Source organism: Syngnathus acus, chromosome 1, assembly GCF_901709675.1.
Source record: "Syngnathus acus chromosome 1, fSynAcu1.2, whole genome shotgun sequence".
NCBI classification, from domain to species: domain Eukaryota; kingdom Metazoa; phylum Chordata; class Actinopteri; order Syngnathiformes; family Syngnathidae; genus Syngnathus; species Syngnathus acus.
The window spans coordinates 11,064,958-11,089,448 of NC_051087.1; the positions used below are offsets into that span (position 1 = coordinate 11,064,958).

The 24,491-nt window shown below is 40.9% G+C and overlaps 5 protein-coding genes across 5 annotated transcripts; 4 read left to right on the forward strand and 1 right to left on the reverse strand.

The window, feature by feature from the left end:
* Positions 1–113: 113 nt before the first annotated feature.
* Positions 114–11,260, forward strand: LOC119121946 (deleted in malignant brain tumors 1 protein-like). The gene is made up of 21 exons (XM_037250059.1): positions 114–189; positions 285–370; positions 891–1,676; positions 1,794–2,240; positions 2,327–2,641; positions 2,728–2,936; positions 3,087–3,238; positions 3,374–3,616; positions 3,706–3,865; positions 3,988–4,063; positions 6,876–6,942; positions 7,054–7,133; positions 7,643–8,422; positions 8,516–8,989; positions 9,076–9,390; positions 9,477–9,685; positions 9,844–9,995; positions 10,263–10,505; positions 10,595–10,754; positions 10,878–10,953; positions 11,047–11,260. Exons 2-21 carry the CDS (start codon positions 307–309, stop codon positions 11,064–11,066), a joined length of 5,028 nt encoding a protein of 1,675 aa, XP_037105954.1. The 5' UTR covers positions 114–189; positions 285–306; the 3' UTR covers positions 11,067–11,260.
* Positions 11,261–12,455: 1,195 nt separating this feature from the next.
* si:ch211-286b5.5 (uncharacterized protein LOC100003596 homolog) lies at positions 12,456–14,751 on the forward strand. Its single transcript, XM_037245931.1, has 3 exons — positions 12,456–12,655; positions 13,108–13,234; positions 13,969–14,751. The coding sequence occupies exons 1-2, from the start codon at positions 12,566–12,568 to the stop codon at positions 13,231–13,233; spliced, it is 216 nt and encodes a 71-aa protein (XP_037101826.1). The 5' UTR covers positions 12,456–12,565; the 3' UTR covers position 13,234; positions 13,969–14,751.
* A 678-nt stretch (positions 14,752–15,429) lies between these two features.
* Positions 15,430–19,436, forward strand: si:ch211-286b5.4 (afadin- and alpha-actinin-binding protein). Its single transcript, XM_037250070.1, has 13 exons — positions 15,430–15,558; positions 15,706–15,769; positions 16,077–16,141; positions 16,211–16,279; positions 16,408–16,531; positions 16,601–16,679; positions 16,763–16,883; positions 17,520–17,673; positions 17,820–17,923; positions 18,011–18,172; positions 18,242–18,353; positions 18,565–18,724; positions 19,259–19,436. The coding sequence occupies exons 1-13, from the start codon at positions 15,430–15,432 to the stop codon at positions 19,350–19,352; spliced, it is 1,437 nt and encodes a 478-aa protein (XP_037105965.1). The 3' UTR covers positions 19,353–19,436.
* Positions 19,437–19,740: 304 nt separating this feature from the next.
* On the forward strand, positions 19,741–20,872 carry nanos3 (nanos homolog 3). The gene has a single exon (XM_037245695.1). It carries the CDS (start codon positions 19,804–19,806, stop codon positions 20,479–20,481), a length of 678 nt encoding a protein of 225 aa, XP_037101590.1. The 5' UTR covers positions 19,741–19,803; the 3' UTR covers positions 20,482–20,872.
* A 29-nt stretch (positions 20,873–20,901) lies between these two features.
* Positions 20,902–24,467, reverse strand: LOC119116016. The gene is made up of 8 exons (XM_037241076.1): positions 24,425–24,467; positions 24,054–24,101; positions 23,834–23,928; positions 23,011–23,711; positions 22,348–22,756; positions 21,825–21,958; positions 21,482–21,583; positions 20,902–21,408 (listed from the first exon to the last, which is right to left on the reverse strand). The coding sequence occupies exons 2-8, from the start codon at positions 24,085–24,087 to the stop codon at positions 21,330–21,332; spliced, it is 1,554 nt and encodes a 517-aa protein (XP_037096971.1). The 5' UTR covers positions 24,088–24,101; positions 24,425–24,467; the 3' UTR covers positions 20,902–21,329.
* Positions 24,468–24,491: the final 24 nt, after the last annotated feature.

The following is a 24,491-nucleotide window of genomic DNA, read 5'->3' on the forward strand; positions in this document are numbered from 1 at the left end:
TGGTTTTATTTGATTATCATATTTACCAATCCTTCTGTATCAGTGGGGTCAAGGACCTATGTTTTATGGGACAAAAGATTTCTTTGTATGATCTTTTGATACCAATAGCTGTCTTACAGTATAAATTCTCCTACACTCTTGTCACCTGCAACATTATCAACAGCTCCAGGGATTCCTTCATTTCTCAAGGTAACTCAAAAACAACTATTGTTTTTCTGGAGAATCTTAAAAAAAGTTCGGTTTGTACATTTGCAATTTGTCTAACTTGGAAAAATGTATTTCAGTAATTTCTGCGTGTGGTCCATAATGATGATGTCTGGAGGGGTGTTATTGCCCCTAATCCTGCTGCTCAACACCGGAATGATTTCAGGTATACAGTTTTTATAATCTTTTTTTCCTGGCAGAAAATTGTAAAATCTAATTTTGAAATATTATTTGTTTGACTTTGACTGTACGGCAGATTTACTGTTGATTCATTGTAACATCAAAATGTCCTCAAAAAATGCAGATACTACTTAAATATACAGTATTTGGGAGTTAATAAACTCCACCAAAAGTTCATTTAAACAGCTTCTCTAGCGACTTTGCAGCCACATTGCTGCATAATTCAAAAGCCTGATTTGCTCTAAAAGCTACATTCACGTCTCTGTACTGATAAAGCAAAATTATAATTCTGATTTCCCATTTACTGTATATCATTTATGCCTCTTTGGCGTGCTTCATCCATTTTCTATACCAGTTATACTTGCTAGGGTCACGATAGAAAATCTGCAAAAATGACGTGAATAAATTAAAGGCGGGAGAGAACTTTTTGAACACGATGTGGTGTCATATGCACACAACGGTTTATCACATTCTTTTGACTTAAAAAAAGTCTTTTTTCTTCTTAGGTACGGTTGTTTCCAGCTGTGGTACGTGCCATGAAAAAGCAACGTGCCAAGAGTCACAGATAAGAGGCGACGACTTTCCCAGCTTCTCCTGCGTCTGCAAAGATGGCTTTGTCGGCGATGGTCTCACTTGTTACAATCGCTTAGCGTGCGCCGATGGCTCTTGTTGTGAGCGAGGCTATGAGTGGGCACCCGACAGTGGCTGCGTGGACACTGACGAGTGCTCGCTTCCTGACTCACCCTGCACGGCACCTCTGGTTGTTTGCCAAAACACACCGGGCTCTTATGAATGCCTAGCTCCGGCCGCACGCTCCAGATCCGGCCCTGCCTCACAATCGGTCCAGTTCCTTTGCGGAAACATAACGTGTCCAGCGGGGATGGACTGCATTGGAAATACATGCACTGACCCCTGTGAGAGCTACACCGTCCTGAATGATGACTGGCGTTCGACACAGTTTCGATATAATAATTCTAACCAGGCGAAATGCGACCGAAATGTTGAGTGGCAAGGCTGGTATCGTCTGGTTCTTGGGCACAACAGTGCACGTATACCTGACAGATGTATAGAGGAAAACATGTGCGGAACCCATGCACCATTGTGGATAACAGAACCTCATCCAACACAGTCGAATGTGATTGCAAGTCGTACTGTGTGTAACGCATGGGGTAGAGAATGCTGCCAGTTTGCTTCTCACAACATCCATGTCAAGCTTTGCTCTACAGCAGCTAGCAGATACTACGTCTACAAACTTGTGAAGCCATCTACGTGCTATCTTGGTTACTGTGCAGGTATTGCTCCATTTGAAAACATTTTACACAATATGGACACTCATAGTCAGTTGATGTAAATGACAATGTTCTTGAAAATATTTATTCATGAACAACAAAACTCTTTTTTTTTTCCAGAGGTTACTGAAAATGGTTATTCCACACCAGCACCTGAAGATTATTCCACATCAGCACCTATTTTAACAACTTTCGATGGTGAGACGACCGGACCCAACCCCCCACAAACAACGGCAGCGGGGCCAGTAGAAGAGGGGGAGGTCCGTCTGGCGAACGGTGGTAACAGCTCCTGCTCCGGCAGAGTGGAAATCTTCCACCGTGGGCAGTGGGGGACAGTATGTGACGACATCTGGGACCTGAACCATGCGCAAGTGGTGTGCAGGCAGTTGGGCTGCGGCAGGGCCCTGGCGGCCCTCGACAGGGCCCACTTTGGACAGGGCAGAGGGCCCATTTGGCTGGACAACGTCAGATGCACGGGAAGTGAAGCAAAGCTGGGTGAGTGCGTTCACCAAGGGATTGGATCGCACAACTGTGGCCACAATGAGGATGCCGGAGTGGTTTGTGAAGGTAACAACTCGCGTTTGAATTGCCATGGCAGTTCCAAAATATGCAACATTTTTTAAAATACTTTTTTGGGTATGCTGTTGTGTTAGCTGCTTCACCCGTGAGACTGGTCAACTCTGGCAGACGCTGCTCCGGAAGAGTTGAGGTCTACCATAATGGACAGTGGGGGACTGTGTGCGACGACATTTGGAACCTCCCCAACGCCAATGTGGTGTGCAGACAGTTGGACTGCGGCAGGGCTCGATCAGCACTGCACAGTGCAGCCTTTGGACAGGGCACCGGACCCATCTGGTTGGACGATGTCCGTTGTTTTGGAAATGAAACCTCAATAACAAGTTGCAGACATCCCGGATTTGGGAGACACAACTGTGTTCACAGGGAGGATGCCGGTGTTGTTTGCGAAGGTAGCTTTTTATTTCTATTGCGATTTAGCATAATGATACAATGGAATTAATGAACCCATATAATATATATATATTTTTTGGTTTAGACAAGCAACCGCCACCCAGACCTTCTCACCTTATTTGTGGCCCTGACAAAATCCAAGTGGGCCTGAATTCAGCGAGCATAACCACCGCTGGTTACAACCCGCTCTCTGGCAACCTGGCAGTCTACAACTGTTCAAGGGTCAGGGTGCAAGGTGGTGTTGTGTGGTACGAGGCTGACGCTAAGGCAAATGCCTGCGGAAACGTGCTGACGGTAAAAAAAATACAGAAACGCTACATCTTGACACACACGTTTTTTAAACGGCTTCCATACAATTTGGCTAGTAATGGATTGATTACATGTTAAGTCTGCAATAATTATACAACTTCACCCCATGTAATGACTACTTTTTTTTTCTTTTAGACCAACCGTACACATGCCATCTACTCTAACAGTTTATTCATCTACCCATTGAACAATGGATCCTTCTCTCCCGCTGTGAAGCTTCCTTTCTCGTGTGCTTATCCCCTGGACACAGAGGGCAGGCTGAATGTTGCCGTCAGGCCGTTCCTGGAGTGAGTATTAGGGAAAATGTATTCATGTAAATTGCAGTGCGTTACTATCAATAGTCTTTGTCAGGTAAAGTAAAAAAAATCTATTTTGTAGAACAGCAAAGAGAGACTATCATGATAATTGCTCTTTCTTGACAGCCTGGAAGGTGGCATTGTTGGCTCAGGTGTCAAAGCCAGAGCTTCCATGGTCCTGTTCCGTAACTCCAACTATACAGAGCCTTATTCAGCGGGTCCGGTGGTCCTTCCAGTGGGCTCACCATTGTATGTGGGGGTCTCTGTGGACAAAAACGATCCCAGCTTTGCAGTTGTTTTGGAGGATTGCTTCGCCTCCCACTCCCCAAACCCTGCAAACCCCGAGCGATACTCTCTCATCCGCAACAAGTATGCGCCTGCTCATTAGGGATGACTGTACAGTGGATTGATATGTTTCAAAGGTGAAGCTAACCATTGATCTCCCCTTGGCCTGTTAGATGTCCCGCTGACCGCCAACAAGTGTCAGTGGCTGAGAGCGGCTCATCCCTCCGGGCTCGTTTCGCTGCCCTGTTCTTCCTGCTTCAGGGGGAATACCGAGCTGTTTACCTGCACTGTAGCCTCAGCCTGTGTGACCGGAGGAGGTACTCTTGCATTCCGGTGAGTAGCAAACTCGATTCAATTTGATTCACAGCATAACAACTCCATGTCTCTCATTACTTAGGGCCAAATTAAATATACTAATGCTTTCCTATTGCTTTTTACATTCTTCCACCACATAGCCTTGCACAAGGAGAGTACACCGATCTGTCTCAAACTCTGGTGTAATGGAGCCACTCAGCATTGGGCCGATCACTTGTAAGTATTCTCACTCAGGTATTAAGCTAGTATATACTGAGAAAATAGAAATAATTTCAATTACTTCTTCTTTTCTTTTTTTAATCTTCAGGGGATCAATTAGAGGAGTGAGATACACCCTGGTCTGTTCAGCAGTCAAAAACAAGCCACAAATGGGCAAACAATCATTCACGCTTTCTTTCAAACTCATGGGTGATTCAGAGTAATTCATTAACCAGAGAAGCACATTTTTTGGCATCTGGTGTTCTTTGGAGGTTGGGGAAACTGGAGATTCCGGAGAAGATCCACTCAAGCATGCGGAAATTTGACCTCCTGATTGTTAGCCGTACGTGTTAACAACAAATTCCACCGTGCTGCGACATGATCGTTTATCACAAAATTCCATCTCCAATCTCTGACTAATAATCAACAAATCATTTTAAAAATAAAGGATCATATTCTGAAAAAAAGTCTTTTCGTTTTTATTCAAACAAAAAGAAGTGCAGTACATTAAAAGAAATGCTCAACAAGACTCAATACATTCAGAATACAAGCAGGAACAAACCTAAGAAAAAACAATGCTTAGAATTTGGAAGAAGGTAGAGATTTTTGTGTCATTTAGCTTTTAGCTAGTATTTTGATAATTGGGCCATTAATCGTAGAATGCCAAACGGTGGATGGATGGATGAATTGACTTGATTTAACAGAGCTTCATTGTAGGTATGCTAAATAAACTTAATTGGCCTTCTTTAAATCTTCATGTCAATATGTAAACTAGAGTGTTGTTAAGCTCATTCCAAATTTGATTGCTTAAAAAATCACTATAAAATGAGGCTTCAAAATAGTTAAAAATCGAGTTATTGTTTCTGCTCCCAAGCGTTGTGGACTTGTCCCCTGAATGCATTGAAACAACAACCTGCTCAATCACAAGCATTATTCAAATACCACTAAGTCTAGCATCTTTCTTTTGTTTAGGCTACACATGCCAACATGTTAACCAACATGTTAGTTAAACTGTTAAAATCTGTTTGCTGAAAGCCTCTGGTGAGTGGTATAGTATATTTCACCAGAGCATCACGGAGTTTTCCATGCGATGAGATGCGCAAGGCTGGTTTCGTGCTTGGTGATAAGTTAGTGTCTCCATAACAGTATTTGCACATGCTTTCAGCAATTATCTTCAAACACATATTGTATAACATTTTATCAAATAAATCATTGAATTCCCTTGACAGTCTTTCATTCTGTAATCAATAGACAGTCAGAGAAATATATCCTACAATATTTATGAACTGCAAGTCAAGTCATTTGTCATCATCTGCAGTCAAAGTCTTTTGTCGGTTATTGGCTCAACCTCAGGATAATGTGTTTGTTGTTGCATAACTGTACCCAAATTACGGTAAGTGCTTGCTTTATAGAATACATTACGGAATATGTAAGTGCAGTTTATTGTTATAAAATGATTGCTTATATTGGGTAAGCGTAGAATAAAGCACCAAGTTAATTATTTACCTTAGCTATGCAGTATAAAACATCTTCAGGAGTGTGCTATTATTTAATTATTAAGACAAACTATTGCATAACCACGGTGAAAAAAAAAAAGTGTGAAAGCATTTATTTTTTTATGTTTGGAGAAAAAATATTTGACGAAGAGCGGCTCTTTTTGTTATTTTTTTTTCAGTAGACACCAAACACTACACCACATACTGATTATATTTATTCATAACGTTATTTCAGTGTTAGAACTAAATGATCTGTTTAACTAAGATTGTAGCCGATTTTAGCGGACGTGGCCAGCATACTGAGTTGATGTTTAAGGCAAAAACATTTTTTGTCAAAATATGTGAATGACTCAGGCCACTATTTTAAGAGGGTTAGGGATATGTATATTTAGTCAATAGAAACACAATAGCAGTATGGCTTAGAAAGGTTATGCTTTTAAAACCATACCCAAACAATTCCATTAAAAAAATGAAAGCCTGTATCTGTCAAAATAAATAGACAAATAAATAAATATGGATATACAATTATAAAAGTATTGTGAAGTGTGAGAAAATAAGAGTTATATACTTTTGTTGAAATTATATGCAGGCTTATATCCTAACAAATAAATACATATATCTAATATAATAACATCCTGGACTATAATCATACATAATATCCTATATTTATTATTTTATTAATTTATTAATATTTTCATTTCTAGACTATATACTATATACTGGACTATAATCATACATAATATTCCATATTTATTATTTTATTAATTTATTAATATTTTCATTTCTAGAAATGTAGGCAAACTGTTTTGGGTTTTATTAACGTAGTATCTACAATACATTTGATATTTTCTTGATAAGTTCTTGGTTTTGTGATATTCTATCATATATGATCATTGCAAAAGCTATAAATCAATCATTTTAATGTACTTTAGTTCTAAATTGTGACATTATACTTCAACTATAATATTGTTAGTATTTCTACAGAAATGTATAATTATTTCACATTTTCATTTGTTACATTTTTTAACTAAACTTTTATTCACATATTGTGTAATACTATACTTTGGTATTTGCTTAACATTAACAAGGAAATATAAAAACTACATTTATCACTATCTGTTGTCTTTTCAACTCTGCCTGACATTCATTGATTACCATAAAAGTTTGTTGACTCTGGGTGAGTTCTGTTTGAGGGCTATTTTGTGGGTATAGTTTTTATTAATATGTAACATTTCCTTGGAATTTCCCCATCCGAATCAGCTGTCAAGGAACCATTTGTGTTTGACAAATAACAGTTTTGTATGCCCTCTCGTATCGAAAATCTGGCCTATAAATTCTCGAGTTTTCTCACTTGAAACATCACCACCAGCGCCTGGACTCGCTCCGTGTCAAGCGAACAAGGTAAGCAAAGCAATGATTTTTATGCATAGCAGCACAATGAAAACAAAATCAAGATTGCTTATTATTCGGATCTAGCTAACATTTTATGTCCCATCGTTTTCTTTCTCTTAGAGGTCAACACAGGGCCAATATGGGGATACCTAGTGAAGTTTTACTGTTCTTGGTTTTGCAGCTCATGACAAGAGGATCAGGTACAGTGTTGATATTAGTTTTGTAATTTTGGTTTGATATCTTCTCACACAGAATTACAGAAAAGTGCAAGTCATTCAAAGAAAATTAATCAAATACAGTACAAGAACGTAGGGGAAAAAACCTCGTTCTAGGAAACGTACCCCTTTCAATAGTGCATAGATAAAGTCATCAGAGGTTGTTTTAAGGTACTATGTATATGTGCAAAGACTGAAATGGTACCAATAGTAAAACTGTGCAAAAATGTTTCTCCACATTTCTGCTGGGAATATGTACATTCGTTTAGTTCTATTGGGCCATATTTATTTTGAAACAATGCCTAATTTCAAGTTGATTGAGTGCTAAAATGTTCCAATTGACAAGACAACTAACTTACAGCAAGATGAAGGTGTGAACTGTCACACCTTCAAAGCTTCAAATTGTACCAACATTTTTCGCACTATTTCTTGTGAGTTGTGTTTTTAAAGCCTCTTGTGGAAAAATGCAATTCAATATGAATTACTCTTCTTAGGTATAGTTGTTTCCAGCTGTGGTGCGTGCCATGAAAGAGCAACGTGCCAAGAGTCACAGATAAGAGGCGACGACTTTCCCGGCTTCTCCTGCGTCTGCAAAGATGGCTTTGTTGGCGATGGTCTCACTTGTTACAATCGCTTAGCGTGCGCCGATGGCTCTTGTTGTGAGCGAGGCTATGAGTGGGCACCCGACAGTGGCTGCGTGGACACTGACGAGTGCTCGCTTCCTGACTCACCCTGCACGGCACCTCTGGTTCTTTGCCAAAACACACCGGGCTCTTATGAATGCCTAGCTCCGGCCGCACGCTCCAGATCCGGCCCTTCCTCACAATCGGTCCAGTTCCTTTGCGGAAACATAACGTGTCCAGCGGGGATGGACTGCATTGGAAATACATGCACTGACCCCTGTGAGAGCTACACCGTCCTGAATGATGACTGGCGTTCGACACAACATGGAATGTTATCACCTGCAAAGTGTGACAGAAATGTTGAGTGGCAAGGCTGGTATCGCTTATTTCTCGGACGAGATGACGCACATATTCCTGAGGGATGTGTCCATGGATTCAAGTGCGGAACCCATATCACCATCTCACTAAATGAACCTCATCCCACACAGTCTGATGTCATAGTAACTCGTCCTGTGTGTAATACCTGGAGTGACGATTGCTGCCGTTTTAACTCACAACGCATCCACGTGAAGCTCTGCTCGAGAGCAGCTTCCAGCTACTACGTCTACAAACTTGTGAAGCCTCCCACCTGTCATTGGGCATACTGCGCAGGTACAAAGAAAATGATGTTTTAATGGGTGTGTTGGTGTGACTGTTTTGCAAAGTCATTCAATCTAACACAACTTTTTGGACTCTGGTTTTCAGAGGTAAATGAGACAAGTTATTTTACAACACCCGAACCTGATGGTTCTGGAATGGAGCCAACAACAATCACCACCGAAACGACAACTCATGCCATTGAGAGAACGACAGAAGCTCACAGACATTCAACAACAGCAACAACACCAGTGCAGCCAGGAAAAGAGGGGGAGGTCCGTCTGGCTAACGGTGGTAACAGCTCCTGCTCCGGCAGAGTGGAAATCTTCCACCGTGGGCAGTGGGGGACAGTATGTGACGACATCTGGGACCTGAAGCATGCGCAAGTGGTGTGCAGGCAATTGGGCTGCGGCAGGGCCCTGGCGGCCCCCAACAGAGCCCACTTTGGACAGGGCAGAGGGCCCATTTGGCTGGACAATGTCAGATGCACGGGAAGTGAAGCAAAGCTGGGTGAGTGCAGCCACCAAGGGATTGGATCGCACAACTGTGGCCACAATGAGGATGCTGGAGTGGTTTGTGAAGGTAACAACTCGCGTTTGAATTGCCATGACAGTTCCAAAATATGCAACATTTTTTAAAATACTTTTTTGGGTATGCTGTTGTGTTAGCTGCTTCACCCGTGAGACTGGTCAACTCTGGGAGACGCTGCTCCGGAAGAGTTGAGGTCTACCATAATGGACAGTGGGGGACTGTGTGCGACGACATTTGGAACCTCCCCAACGCCAACGTGGTGTGCAGACAGTTGGACTGCGGCAGGGCTCAATCAGCACTGCACAGTGCAGCCTTTGGACAGGGAACCGGACCCATCTGGTTGGACGATGTCCGTTGTTTTGGAAATGAAACCTCAATAACAAGTTGCAGACATCCCGGATTTGGGAGACACAACTGTGTTCACAGGGAGGATGCCGGTGTTGTTTGCGAAGGTAGCTTTTTATTTCTATTGCGATTTAGCATTATGATACAATGGAATTAATGAACCCATATATATATATATATTTTTTTTGTTTAGACAAGGAACCGTCACTCAGACCTTCTCACCTTATTTGTGGCCCTGACAAAATCCAAGTGGGCCTGAATTCAGCGAGCATAACCAGCGCTGGTTACAACCCGCTCTCTGGCAACCTGGCGGTCCGCAACTGTTCAAGGGTCAGGGTGCAAGGTGATGTTGTGTGGTACGAGGCTGACGCTAGGGCAAATGCCTGCGGAAACGTGCTGACGGTAAAAAAACACAGAAACACTACACTTTGACACACACACTTTTGTCCCACTTTTTTTTCAAACGGCTTCTATACAACTTGGCTAATAATGGATTACATGTCAGGTCTGCAAGAATTATACAACTTCATCCCATGTAATGACTACTTTTTTTCTTTTAGACCAACCGCACACATGCCATCTACTCCAACAGTTTATTCCTCTACCCATTGAACAACGGATCCTTCTCTCCCGCTGTGAAGCTTCCTTTTTCGTGTGCTTATCCCCTGGACACAGAGAGCAGGCTGAATGCTGTCGTCAGGCCGTTCCTGGAGTGAGTAGTAGGGAAAATGTTTTAATGTAGATTGCAGTGCATTAGTATCAACATTCTTTGTCAGGTAAAGCATAAAAACAATTCTATTTTGTAGATATTGTGCATATTCCTTGCTGTTAAAAGCTAACGGCAGAATCCAGAGTATCTGTATTTTTAATCAGCGATAATTTTCCGTTATAAGGATTCATGTAAGTCTCATAGACAATGTACATTTTTGGTGAGTAATAGCAAAGAGAGACTATCATGATAATTGCTCTTTCTTGACAGCCTGGAAGGTGGTATTGTTGGCTCAGGTGACAAAGCCAGAGCCTCCATGGTCCTGTTCCGTAACTCCAACTATACAGAGCCTTATTCAGCTGGTCCGGTGGTCCTTCCAGTGGGCTCACCATTGTATGTGGGGGTCTCTGTGGACAAAAAAGATCCCAGCTTGGCAGTTGTTTTGGACGATTGCTTCGCCTCCCACTCCCCAAACCCTGCAAACCCCGAGCAATACTCTCTCATCCGCAACAAGTATGCGCCTGCTCATTAAGGACGACTGTACAGTGGATTGATACGTTTCAAAGGTGAAGCTAACCATTGATCTCCCCTTGGCCTGTTAGATGTCCCGCTGACCGCCAACAAGTGTCAGTGGCTGAGAGCGGCTCATCCCTCCGGGCCCGTTTTGCTGCCTTGTTCTTCCTGCTTCAGGGGGAATACCGAGATGTTTACCTGCACTGTAGCCTCAGCCTGTGTGACCGGAGGAGGTACTCTTGCATTCCGGTGAGTAGCAAACTCTATTCAATTTGATTCACAGCATAACAACTCCATGTCCATTGCTTCTTAACCACTTGTTTCTGATGTTATGCTATTGCTTTTCATATGCTTCCATGGTCCGTCGTGTAGCCTTGCACAAGGAGAGCCCGACGCTCTGTCTCAAACTCTGCTCCGTTGAAGCCACTCACCATTGGCCCGATCATTTGTAAGCATACTCACTCAGGGATCAAGCTTTATGTTGACTAAATAGAATACATAACAAATGTTTCCTATTTCCTTCCTCTTTCTTTTTTATTAGGGGAGAAATCATCTCAGTGACATGCTGTCAAAAAATAAATTTGTTTGACCATCCATCCATCCATCCATCCATCCATCCATCCATCCATCCATCCATCCATCCATCCATCCATCCATCCATCCATCCATCCATCCATCCATCCATCCATCCATCCTGCTTGCCCCCGGGGAAAGGGGTTCCGCAGGTGTGCTGAAGCAGTAGTAGTCATCGGGCAGTAATGGAGAAGGGGGGGGGAGGGGGGTACCATGAACTATTTACCAGCCAATCGCAGGGCATACAGAGACGAACAACCATCCGCACTCACACTCATGGGCAATTTGGAGTGTTCAATCACCCTACCATGCATAGGAGGAAACCGGAGCATCCAGAGAAAACCCACGCAGGCACGGGGAGAACATGCAAACTCCACACAGGGAGGGCCAGAAGTGGGATTGAACCTGAAACCTCAAAACTGTGAGGCAGACGTGCTAACCATTTCCACCCCGCTGCCCATCTGTTCAACTACTCAGTTATCATTCAGCAACTCCAATAGGCAAAATGGTGAGATTAAATTTATATAAAATACTAAGCGGTTCAGAAAATGGATGGATGGATAATTGTATCATGGATGAATGTAATTAAACCGTTACAGAATTATAATAAAAGCATATTACATATATCTGCCTGTCTGCATTTGTTTCCATTGATAAATAAATATACTGAATAACCAACTCAGGTAAGTGTATTTTGTCACAATTTGATAGTATGTGCAGGACGTGAGTATATATATATATATATATATATATATATATATATATATATATATATATATATATATATATATTATAGTATAGTATAGTATATATATATATATATATTAGATTTATGCACGATTCAGAGACCAGAAACCAGCACCCAGGATACAGAGACTCTTTCTGTAGACTATAGACAGACTATTTACATTCCAACATCGATAACAAAAAATGTACCCTTCTACTGTCTGTAGTATAATATTATTATTGATTTTAAAGTAAATGAAACCCCTGACTTGCTCCCCGTGTGTTTGTGTGTGTGCACAGATTACAAAGCAAGTTTTAAGAATTTTCTTCTCCAGTACTGATGAACACTGAGAATAGTACTTAGTGGCTTGCATTCACTCCAGATTATTGCAGCATGTTTTATCATTCTTGCATGGGGACACTAGGGGTCTATTTTCACACACCTCCGCAAAAATAAACATCCCGTTCAAGTTTCAACTTCAGCATTTCATTATTGGCGATGAACCAAGACATCAAATTATTGTCAGGTCAGTCCTTTGCTCACTGACGTGTTCAACACGCACCATGATGTCCAAGTTTCTACAAGGAGTTTGATTGACATGCAGGAAACCAATTAGAACGCCCTGCTGGGAGGGACGATCTGCAGCCAAAGGATCCCATTCGGCGAAATGCTTACGAGTGTTTTGGACCAATTTCCTCTCGCTGGTAGACGTGTACTACTCATAAAGCGCTCCTGACTTTTCTTACCCTCATCTCTCGTCATGTCCAATAACAACGCCAGCAACAACTTAATTGTCGCTCAAAGGGCCGTGAAGCAGCTCCGATTGGAGGCCAGCATCCGGAGGATCAAGGTACCAGCGGCCGACGCGGACACGAACGCCAAGAGAGCAACAAGCTAAGCGATCGACTGCTGAATGGCGGAGACAAACTGATAGTCTGGGGACTAAACAGGCTTCCCACATTGCAGTTTTACATGGAGGAGAGCGAAATCTTAGGTTAAGGGGGACTAAACGCTGTTGCTCTTTTTGAACTTTGCCACCGAGCGTTAAAACTTTGTAATAAGTACCGCGTTAACACAAGTTTTACTGTGTGGTGAAGTTACTTTTCTTACACGTCAGTAACTCGCTAATCACGTGAAAATAGTCGTCTGTAAACACTGTACGCATACTGTTGTACCGTTGCATGCAAATTGTGTGCAAATAACAGCCAGGCCTGTTGTTGTGTGGAGGTTTTGCGGTTTGCGTGACGTCGAGCTTTTTTTTTCTTTTTTTCACCATATGCTGACGTCGTATGTGACTCGCAGGTGTCTCAGGCTGCTGCCGAGTTGAGGAACTTCTGTCTGCAAAATGCCTCCAAAGACCCCCTCCTGGTCGGTGTGCCCTCCAGCGATAATCCCTTTCGACCACCAAAGTCCTGCTCCCTGTTCTGAGGTAGCCGTAGTGGGAAACTCGCAATGAAACAACACGTAAAATGTAGCACGTCATGTACGGATTACACAAAATTTTAGATATGGCTGCTGCTGATCTATTGAGATCAAATACAGGAGTGTCAAAAATAATCCTTCTCAAACATGATAATGCTTACTTTTAAAGTGACATTGCCAGAGATGTATTCATTTTGTGCGATCTAGTAAATTGCTTACCTGTTCACCAAAGCCAAATACTATATGTTTATAAAGATAAATGTTTGAGGTAGTTCTTGTATTTGATTTCATACACATTAGAAATAACCGATATTGTACTTGTGACACTGGCGAATCGTCTCTCGTAGTTTGTTGTTACGCAAATACGAAGATCGAAGCACGTGTTGCAGCTTGCTTTTTATCCACCAAATAAAATTGCACACATAGAATGTTAAGGTGGTCTTTTCAAATTCTCACCTTAATTCTTCTTCCCCTGGGTTGGTGTTGAAAACTATTCATTATTAATATTCGCTCCTCATTTAGGGTGCTAGTTTAAAACATTTCTTAACTTCTGCTAGTTAGTACAACCATCAACAGTGCAACAAGTCTTATCCAGTATGTTCATTCCAAATGCTATTTGTGTTGTCCTTAAGCATCCCATTTCCAAAATTACCGTAGTCAACTTGTGCAGGAAAGCAAAGACACACATGTTTAGGAAACTGTGCATTTTTTAACATTTGCTATTTTTTTCTTCCCTTTTAGTTTGGCAAGAGCAATGAATAATTTCTGAATCTATATACCGAAGGCTGTCTTCAATTTTACTTAATGTTGCTGTAGTTCTGCCAGCAGCTCCCTCCTGGACCTCAGGAAGGATGGATGGATTCGGGGGGGGGGTTTGTTTTGCCAAAACAATCCATGAATCACTTTCATGCTGCACCAAACTTGTGGAGTCTAAAAATAGTCATGAAATCGCACCAATATAACTAATACATTTAAAGTATTTCTTCATTTTGCTAGATATTTGGTTTCCAAACATATTATTTTATATTCAATGCCGTAGATAAAGCCAGGTATTAATTTAAAACCCAGTACTGTTATACAGGATACTCTTATTCAAACACTACAGACATAGAATTGAACTTGTGGTTAAGTTGTGATCCACTTTTCAGATATTTATAGCTATGCTTATGTTCTCACTATTGACACACTATGACATGGTGCAGATCTAAATGTTTTTTAATAGCTTGTTGTTGTTGCTTTTATTAGCTTGTACCCTGTTACAAACACATGCCTTATACCATTTGAATAATAACTGACTGTACATCACTTAATATATGCAAATAGCCAAACAGCAGCTATTTTGAAAACATCCAAATGTTCCTGTTCAATGAATCTTGCTGAAGTTGACCTGTTGCATGAGCTGTTTTCCACAATGGAATTTTATGCCAAGCGACCAGGTCTTTTACTACTGTTACCCTATATAGTCCTTGTCTTTGCTACTGTGAGCAACAATTTTAGAAATTAAATTTCTTTTTCACACAGTAACAATTTGTTTTTATTTGGGTTTTTGGAACCATTCTGTTGTCACTGACTACAAAAAGCAACTTGTGAAGATAATGCACTTTTTGGACATCTGAAATCTATATTTTGGAACTTTGTTCTTGTGGTGACTTTTAACATTCATTTACTGCTTTAAATTAATTTATCATCATTAATTGTCTTTTTAAACAAAAATAGGTCAGATGTTTTGTTATGCCCATGGAAGTACCAAAATGTCAGGAAAACAGTCCAGATTAAAGGAGAAGTAGCCATTGAGCAATTTATACTACTAAATGTTAAATCTGAACATTTTTATCTACAAAGCTGAACTTGAAGTTAGGTACGTGTGTAAAACATAAAAACAGAATGCATAGATATTTAATTGAATATGCTATAAAGACAGGATATTAAATGCCTCAACTGGTGACCGTTATGTTGTTTTTGCAAATATTCTCTCATTTTTACTTTGATGCCGCAACATGTTCCAAAAAGGCTGAGACGGGCAAAATGGATCTCTATGGATTTGCATGCAATGCTAGTCCTCTATACTGTAATTTACAGGCTTCGGAATATTTCTTTTTAGTCACTCACACACATTCACATATGTGGGAATCAAACTCACGGTGTCAGCACACAAGACAAGTGTACCGGCCTACACCATCAGCCACTCCCGTTTTGGAATAAATGCTGCATTCCAGATCTCCAGTGGCCACCGTCTTCTCACGTGACAGCTACCTTGTCATTGCCTGCAGATTAGTAGAAAAGCAAACACCTGAGTGGCCGCACCTACCAGAGGACATTGCAGTCCTCAAGGTAAGACAACACACATTATGGGAACCTGTTGTAGTTTTGTCCGGCATTTATTTTCCAATTACCTTATTAATACAAGTGTTACTGTTGTTACTATTTCTTACAGTTGTCATTCTGTCTTGAAAACTTGTGAAATTTAACTTGCCTCAGTGTGACGCCCATATGGCTTCAAGTCTTGCTCAGACAAGAGCTGAAAAGAAGCCGCGGTTACCAGGTAATGGTGCCCATTTTATACAGGGACAAGAGTTCCAAAATTAACTAAAAATGGGATTAAATAATGGCATATCTAATGTATTTTTATTTCAATATTTATTTCATTATGTATTCTTTAATATTGACTTTGTTTAGTATTTCATTCCTTGGTTGCTTCAATGACTTTTATTTCAATATGTTTATAATTATTCCAACTTCAAACTCAGTGGGCTGGCACATGGTGGGACTGGAGCTGTTCCAGTCCCAATCATATTGCTTCTTACATTTAAAGAAACATCAGTTACCAATGTCATCTGGCATTTCTTCAGACTCTTTTCGGAACACTCACAGTTTCCCCTCATGGGAATACCGCCATCAAACAGATTCCCTAAGGGTGAGTTAATTGACACTGTCAGGTATGGTGAAGGGTTTCAAACTCACTTGGTAAAATCTGCTCCCGTAGGAGCAACTAGAAGAGATGGATGAACATGTGGCTAGACTCCAGGACATGCTGAAGTGTGAACGGGCCAAAGTAAGGTGTACGTTTCTCTGTACGAACTATCTGCAAGCTTTCAGTTTCAATTCCTTTATGCTAGGTGAATTGTGGGCTGAACAAAGTATTTGTCTTTTTCTTAATCTTTTAACTCCCTCTTTTGCCAGAGTACCCGTTTGCAGCTAAGGGTCAACCAGCATGAAGCTGAGCTGAGACGCAGAGAGCAGCAAAGCAACAGAATGAAAGAACGACTTGCTCATTTGCCTGACAGAAACAAGGACAAAGGACCTTGTGAGATGATCAAAATCCATTTGCAGCTTGTGGGCTGTATGTCAAATATTCTCAGCATTTTCTCTGTAGCCATTGAGGTGCTGAACTTTCCACCGGGAGGTCGAGGCAAAAATATGAAGTCAATGAAGTCATCCCAGTCCACTGCAAAGTAAACTTTACTCTCATATCTTGCAGTGTTTGGTATGAAGTTGCTTTAAACTTTGGTGGATGTCTCTTCGTTCCCTTGGCTAGGCAAGAAGAGGCAGCGCTGCGCCTGATGCTGGAGCGCAGAGAAGCGGAGCTCCGAGAAGCAATGAAGCTGCGACACAGCCTTACCACCTTACTACATGCTATCAGAGTTGACATGGAGCAAGTGAGGGGAAGAAAAAGGCGATACTTGTTAATTTTTTTTTCTTAAACACTGGCAAGTTAAAATACAAGTAAAATCGAGTCACTGACACTTCTCCATCGATGACAAAACCCGGTGCTCAAATCAATCCCTGTATCCCAATATTGGCGTACACTCGGGTGACATACAGTGGGAACACAATTTTTAACATTTAAACCGATTCATAAATTGTGACAGATACATGACGAGAGGATAAAAAATATCTAGTTTGTTTTTACTGCTCTTACTGTATAGTGTGTGTGCTCTACGCTAGCAGCACAGCACGCCGCATTACCCCAATTTTCCGACACTTGAGCTCACTCCTCCAAGCTAGTAGTCTGATCTAGTACATTGACTGACCTTTTAGAGGTAGCATGGGTCACCCAGACTTCCAGGAAATACAAAGAAATGGAAGAAGCTAGGATATCTGCTCATCGGATTCTGGTTATAAACTCTTCATGTTATTTTTACTGTAGTGAATTTCTTGTGAAACACACAAAAACATAACAGACAGTTGAAGCTCAATATGTCTGTCAACAGTGCAAGTTCCAGGCCCCTTCAAAACTAGCCATTATTCTGTTAGTGATGTTATTGTAATACTGTCCGTTGTTCTCTTTTAAGACCTTGTCAAACGCTGAGGACGACATGAATGGATCCCCAAACGGCAACAAAAGGTTAACTCAAGCTGAGGCGGTGCTTGGTGACCATGTGACAGGAGGTGTAGTTCAGAGTTGGAAACGTGTGCAGCAAAGGCTGGTTGACCTTCAACGTGAGGGTGAAAACTTTGAAGAATCTTTTGTCTTCATTTTTGTTGTCTTGTGCATCTTCACAGCTTGATGAGAACAAAAATCGACTAAGTGCACCTGCTTCCTGGTATAATTTACTATGATAAACCTTATTCTAATTGCTGTTTATCTGCAGGCCACATGGGCGATGGAACTGACCATGACAAACTCTTGGCTCAGCTTGAAAATGAACTGAAGGAGAGTCAACAAATTGTAAAACTACAACAGCAAATGCTGCAGGTGTTGTTGTCAATAACGTAGACTAATGACACATGCAAAACTGTTTTGACATGCAGACCTCTTAATGGTACTTTTTTTTTTTTTTAGGACAGTCTTGAATCATCCATGCCATCTGAGCTGAGTAATTCTTACTTTTTGGAAGAATGGGAGCATCTCCAAGTGCACTGGGCAGACTTCAACCATCAAAAACGGACTTTTGAAAGCGAGAGACACTCCTTCACAGAGGCTGCCATCCGCCTAAGTCGTGAGGTGACAATCTTCAAACTCTACTTGAAATTCTGTCCATTTGTCTGGAAATGCACATTTTTGTGTCAACAGCGTCAGAACTTTGAGAATCAGAAGGGCTCTCTCTTGAAGCAGCAGTATTTACATGATTCTCCTTTGTGTAGTGGAAGAGAAGCAAGCGACAAAAGTAACTGCACCTTTCTTAGTAAGTCGAAAGCTCTGTGGCTTTTTTATGAGAAAGACCCTGCTATTATCCTTATTGTCTTTTAATGCAGTGCACAAAATAAGCCCTCTGTATATTCTATTACGCCTTGCATATGTACACCATCTGCAAAATTCTCTATAAAGTTGAGTTGAGTCTTAACTTTGCATCTCATGCTTGTGTAGGTAAAAAGCTACTGTCGTTGATTTCTCAGGTTTGGGGCCTGATAGCAAATATGGCTGTATTCCCATTTCCCCATCTTCCATCGAATCCAGCCCTGTTACGGTTTCAGGATGCCATCAGGGAAGAGTCAGTGTTTTAACACCCAGTACTCCAGAGCTCTATGCTGCCCTCAGTTTGTCATACAACCACAGGTCAGTCAAGTACATCTTTTATGGCTTAAGTGGGTCTCGGAGCCTTTCATGGTCTACTATGAGTGAGTTGTGGCAAATATTAGATCAGTGGTTCTTAACCATGTTGGAGATACCGAACCCCATCGGTTTCATATCCGCATTCACCGAACCTCTCTTTAGTAAAAAATTTAAATGATTTTTTCCAAATTCAAGACAGTGTTTTTTACTGGTGCACAGAATGAGCCATGCATGAACATCACCTTCTTCAAAGTACAAAACCAACACAAAGCATGAACTCAAAACAAATTACATAACTGCAAATCAGTGTGACTTCTGCTGTTGCCTTTGCGAGACCAGTTCAGATATGCGTCATCACAAATTTACACGATAAATCAGGTGTGTTCGGACCACCGCAGTGGAGGCTCTGGTGGACCTCCGAGACCTACTCACCAAATTCCTATGGTTCAATCGAACCCAGGTTAAGAACCACTGTATTATACAAAAAATATTAGTAGTAGTAGTATACTATGTGAACTATGTGCTTGCTGTCTGCAGAGCCAAAAAGGGAGCATATCAGTCGGAGAGATGGGATAGTAAGACAGACGAGATGCATGCAAACCCAGCTCCACCTTTGGATCAGTCATTTTGAGGCGACTGAATTCAAAGGCCATTTTAAAATCAGCATGTTTTTAAATAAAACTTTCCAAGATGTTATTTTTTTATTAAACCTTTTATTCATTAAAGGAAATTAAAGCTTGCACTTGTATCATATAGTATGTATATAAAAACAGACGCACCAAGTAAGTTAATTTTCAAATTTGGCGATTTGCTAAGAAGTAGGGTGGGAGAAGGGCGTGACTTATTTGCGAACGATCTTCATTTTAATGCAAATACAACGCTGATTAAAAACTGACAGAGTAAGCGGGGCTAAGGCAGCTCATCTGCCTTTGCACGCCCCGCCCCAGTTGCAGCGTGACCTCAATTAGCAATTAAGGATTGGCGCCAAACACAGCGCCACCCTTTTTTTTTTCTTTCCTCCATTGCGGCCACACGACGAAGAGGGAGCAGCAGTTCTTATTGAATACACCACAATTAACACCATGGAATGGAAGCGTTCCTTCACGGAGTATAATGGCAAATGTTTTGAGCTTTGGAAAGACTACATGGGTCTGTCTGATGTAGTCCGAGAAGCCCAAGCTTCGAATACCTCCATCCAGTCCTCTGTGGCCGCTGGTCCACATTCGAAATATGGCGTTGGCACGAGTTTGGGTTCCCTGCGCGTTAACGCACTCGCAGGTAGACGCGACTTTGAAACCAGTGTTCCATCTGATCGCGTTGGATTTATAAACAGAGGGTTCTCCACCGGACAGCCACCCGACAGCCAGCGGGAGCTCTTGACTTATTCTGCCCTTCCGCCACAAGTTTGTTTGGGAGGAATAACAAGTGCGCTACAGCACTGGAGGAAGATGGCGAGTCATCAGAAATCCAAGCTTCCATCTCCGGAGGTTGCAACCATGAGGTGCAGCTTTTGTAAACATAACGGAGAAACCGAAATGATCTACAAATCTCACTGGCTGAAAAATCTCGCTGGAGAAGTTTTGTGCCCGTATTTGCGCAAGTACGCGTGTCCGCTGTGTGGTGCCACTGGTGCCCATGCCCACACCAAGCGGTTCTGCCCAAAGGTTGACCCCACGTACATTTCGGTTTACGTCCGTCCAGACGTCCAACTTGGCCGGTTTCGCCCAACTGAATCACAGAAATTTGTCATCTATCATTGACTGTGAACTAGTTCAACACGTGTGTGCATTTGTGTGCTTTTTGTTTGTTGTTCTCGTTTTGAACATGCACGTGTATGTTTTGGAGGTGTGTTCGGTTTTCATGCTGTTTGCCAGCATGCTGGCTGCCAGGCCCCGCTTGGAAACTTTCAAACATTTTAAAATGTGTTCAGCATGGTTTGAGGAAGAAAACGCGTAAGCACGTTCCCCCTTTTCACTTTTAGCTAATAACTCTGTGTGTGAAAAATCTTATTATTAAGCATGTTCTTTTCAGTATTATGCATGTAACCTTGAAAAATTAACACGCTCTGTTGAGATAGTGTTTTGTGTGCATTAAAATAAAAAAATGGTGTGTTGTAAAAGTTACACTTTTAGTGTTTGATCTTTTGGTTCTGATGGAAAATAATTACCTTACACCATGAATATAATTCGGGAAAAACAGTTTTATTTTGCAACAAATTAACAGAAAAGTGAACATCAAATTGGAATTTTTTAAAGACTAAACTTAATGGTTAAGTTGTGTAACAAAGATCCAACGTTTACATTGACCTTCAACTTAAGAACTCAGTTGGATCGCCTTTTGTTTGTATTCAAATAAAAAATGGTGTGTTGTGAAAACCAACACTTTTGGTGATTGATCTTTTGGTTCTGATGGAAAATAACTACCTTACATCATGAATAAGAAATATAATTGGAAAAAAACAGTTCCACTTTGCAACAAATTAACAGAAAAGCAAAAAAAGTGTCAAAATGTAATTTTTTAACACTAAGTGAACTTAATGGTTAAATTGTGTAACATAGATCCAACGTTTACATTGACCTTCAACTTAAGAACTCAGTTGGATTGCTTCTCAACGGGGTAAACTCCTTGTGTTCTTGCTGCCACGCCGCATGTTCTCAATCTCTCGATGAGCAGCCATAATTGTTCGACTGGAAGAGAATACATCTAAAATTTTCCACGAATGCATACAACACAGAAAAATGGAATGGTAAATTGACAAACTTTAAAAAGGAGAGTTCCTTAATGAGCCCACAAATCAATGGAGAGGCATCTTCTTCATGGCTTGAGGGTTTAACAACTTTCTCCATTATTGCCTGGCCGTCACTGGTGGGTACACAAATCACTTATTCACTCATTTAATATTGATTAAGGAAATACAAAGATAAAGTCCAAAGTACTAAATGCATTGGCAGTAACTAACTTATTTATCCTACATGTAAATCCATGTGGTGTACCTTTTTGTATTGGAATGATGCAAACATCAGTGAGGACTGTCCAATGAAGAACTTGGAGTAAATGGACTTGCATTATATTCTCATATTTCTAACAGTAAACATCTGCTTACATCAACTCGATGTTGTTGAGCTGCGAGTCTGAGACAAAATCGAAGCACCCAGATCCAAGAGAGTCACTGGAGTTTATGGTTTGCGGCTGCTTTGTGTTCACAGCACCAGGGCAATGGTCATCATCGTGACCAAGCTGTGTGCAACAAAAATAAAGACAAATACAATTATTTTCATATAAAATTTAAAGTAAAGTATGTCAGCCCAAACTTAAGATCATTTGCTTATTGGCCACAGTATCAGAGTCATGGCTCAGGTAACATAGTCATGTTTTTCTTCAGGCTTTCACATGATTATAATTTAAAAGAAATACTTTAAATGAAATGAAACTACTGAACATTTCTAGTAAGTAAAACAATAAAACTCTTAAAGGGATTTTTTTACTTATTTAGACATTTCCAGGAGTAAAAAAAGAAATAAATTACTTTGTCTCTAAATGACTGAGCACCACTATGGTTCTATATGTGGGTGTGCCTCAATGCTTGAACGGCTAACCCCTGGAGGAAAACTGGATTAACTACTCACCATGTTATTCGTCTCTGAGCCGCCAGAGGGGATGACTTCACAGAGTTTGACACGACAGTCTCCTTCTTGGGTGTTAACAGACAACGCATCTGCTTTGTCTTCCTCACAGTCCATAGCATCACCAAGCAGATCATGCGTCTTCTCATCAGTTCCTACAGAAACACACTGCACCTCCACATCGCTAGAAGTTAGACTGAATGATTCGCAGTCCACTTCTTGGGGATTTGGTTTCTCCAAATGATGTTCCTTTCCCATTGCAGGTGGAGCTGATTCGGTGTCCACGGTTGGATCTGGAGCAAGAACTGAGCCCTCTTCGCAGACATGTCTTTCGCCGTCCAAACTACTTGACTTGCACACAATGTCACACCCATTACAGGGAGCGTCAGGAATGTGGAGCTCTGTTACCGGCCTGTGTTTTAACAAACAAATTAAACAAACTTAACATGTTACTTATGTTACATCATTACACTTTATCTTGACTTATTTGTTGGAACACATTTGACTTTGACTGACTTGTTGTAATTTTTCACTTCAAAATGTAAATGTGCACCCCATAAAATTTTGACCCGCTATATTTTTGAGAATGTGAGCTTAATAAAAAGAAAATCTGTATTTTTAATTGAAATTCTTTAGCTGTTAAAAAAACAAGACCTCTTGACTAACCTGTCCACTGCACTATCCTGACTGGTGTGCAGTACCTCTTCTTTCCTCAGTTCTGCAGTGATGGTCACCGGAGTTGAAAGCAGTGATGGTGGTAGGAGAGATGATTCAATGTCAACTTTGTTTGTGGATGTCTGCCGTTCAACTTTCGGTCTGCTGTTCTGTCCATTTACAGTCTTAGTCATCTGTAAAAAATGACTTCGCTCCTTTTCTGTCAGACCACACATACCCATCCTTTTCCTTTTTTTGGTTGGCTCCTCCGTCACTGTATCAGTTTTGTCATCTTTGCTGTCACCCATACTCTCATTGCTCTGTGCACCAAGGCTCACCTTTTGGTTTCTTACTAAATTACACTGAAGGCCATTACTTGTTCTCTGCTGATCTTCTAAAGCAGTTGAACATAACTGACCTGAGTCTTTGGAGGTCAACGGAAAGACCTGGTTTTGCTCTGTTTGAGACAATATTTGGTCACATTTCTCTGTCATTTGATCTTCATCCTCGTCCTTTCCACTCATGGTATCATCCCTTACAGGAGACATCCCTAGTTGAGAATCACTGATGGGATGTGTGACTGTTGTCTCTTGTTCCTTTTTAACAGGATCATTCAGCTCTGACTGGTCAACGTTTTCATCAGAAATGACATCTAGTTTGGTCAGAGAGGATTGTGCCACTTTCTGATCTTGCACAGAAATGACAATAGATACCTGCAGAGGGGAGACAGAGGTGCAGCTCGGCTTACTACTTTATTTTCTTTGGTATCCTTGAATTATGATGAATTATTGGTGGCTTTTTAGAATATGGGTGTTTTTAAAAATGACCTGATTACCTGTTGAAAAGTATTGTCAACATCTGTAGAGGAAAGATTGTCAGATGGCCTTTTCCTTGTCCTGAGGGATGAAAGCTGTGGTGGATCTGCGCTGCCTACAAAAATAAAGTATATGAATCAAAAACGTTTGTCTCAGTACCATAATAATAACAGCACAGTATTGTTATGTATACTTCAAATTTTTAAGCAAGATAAAATTGTGTTATGGTGCATCCTTTACCTTCGTTGTGGTTCTTTGTGCTTGATTCTGGCATCTTTCAAATGTTACCTTTATGAACAAATTGAATTGATAAATTATATATATATATATATATATATATATATATATATATATATATATATATATATATATATAATTTTACATGCCTTCCAAAAGAAACTGTATCAGGGTTGCGGGATTTTGGATAGCATAAAGCTAATTATCACATTTATGGTTTTCTTGAGCTAAAGAAGATCTAATTACTATAAGGGTAAAGGTTTAGATATTTAATGAACTTAATAATATGTAACAATGCACATTTCGCGTTTATTTATTTTTTGCTGGAGAATTGTGATAAAAAGACTACACTAAACTTGACTTTTCTAACTCACCTGAACCCAAGTAAGAGCTCTTCACAAGACTTTACGTCAGGAACTGGCGTTTGCGGTCAGCCGTAAA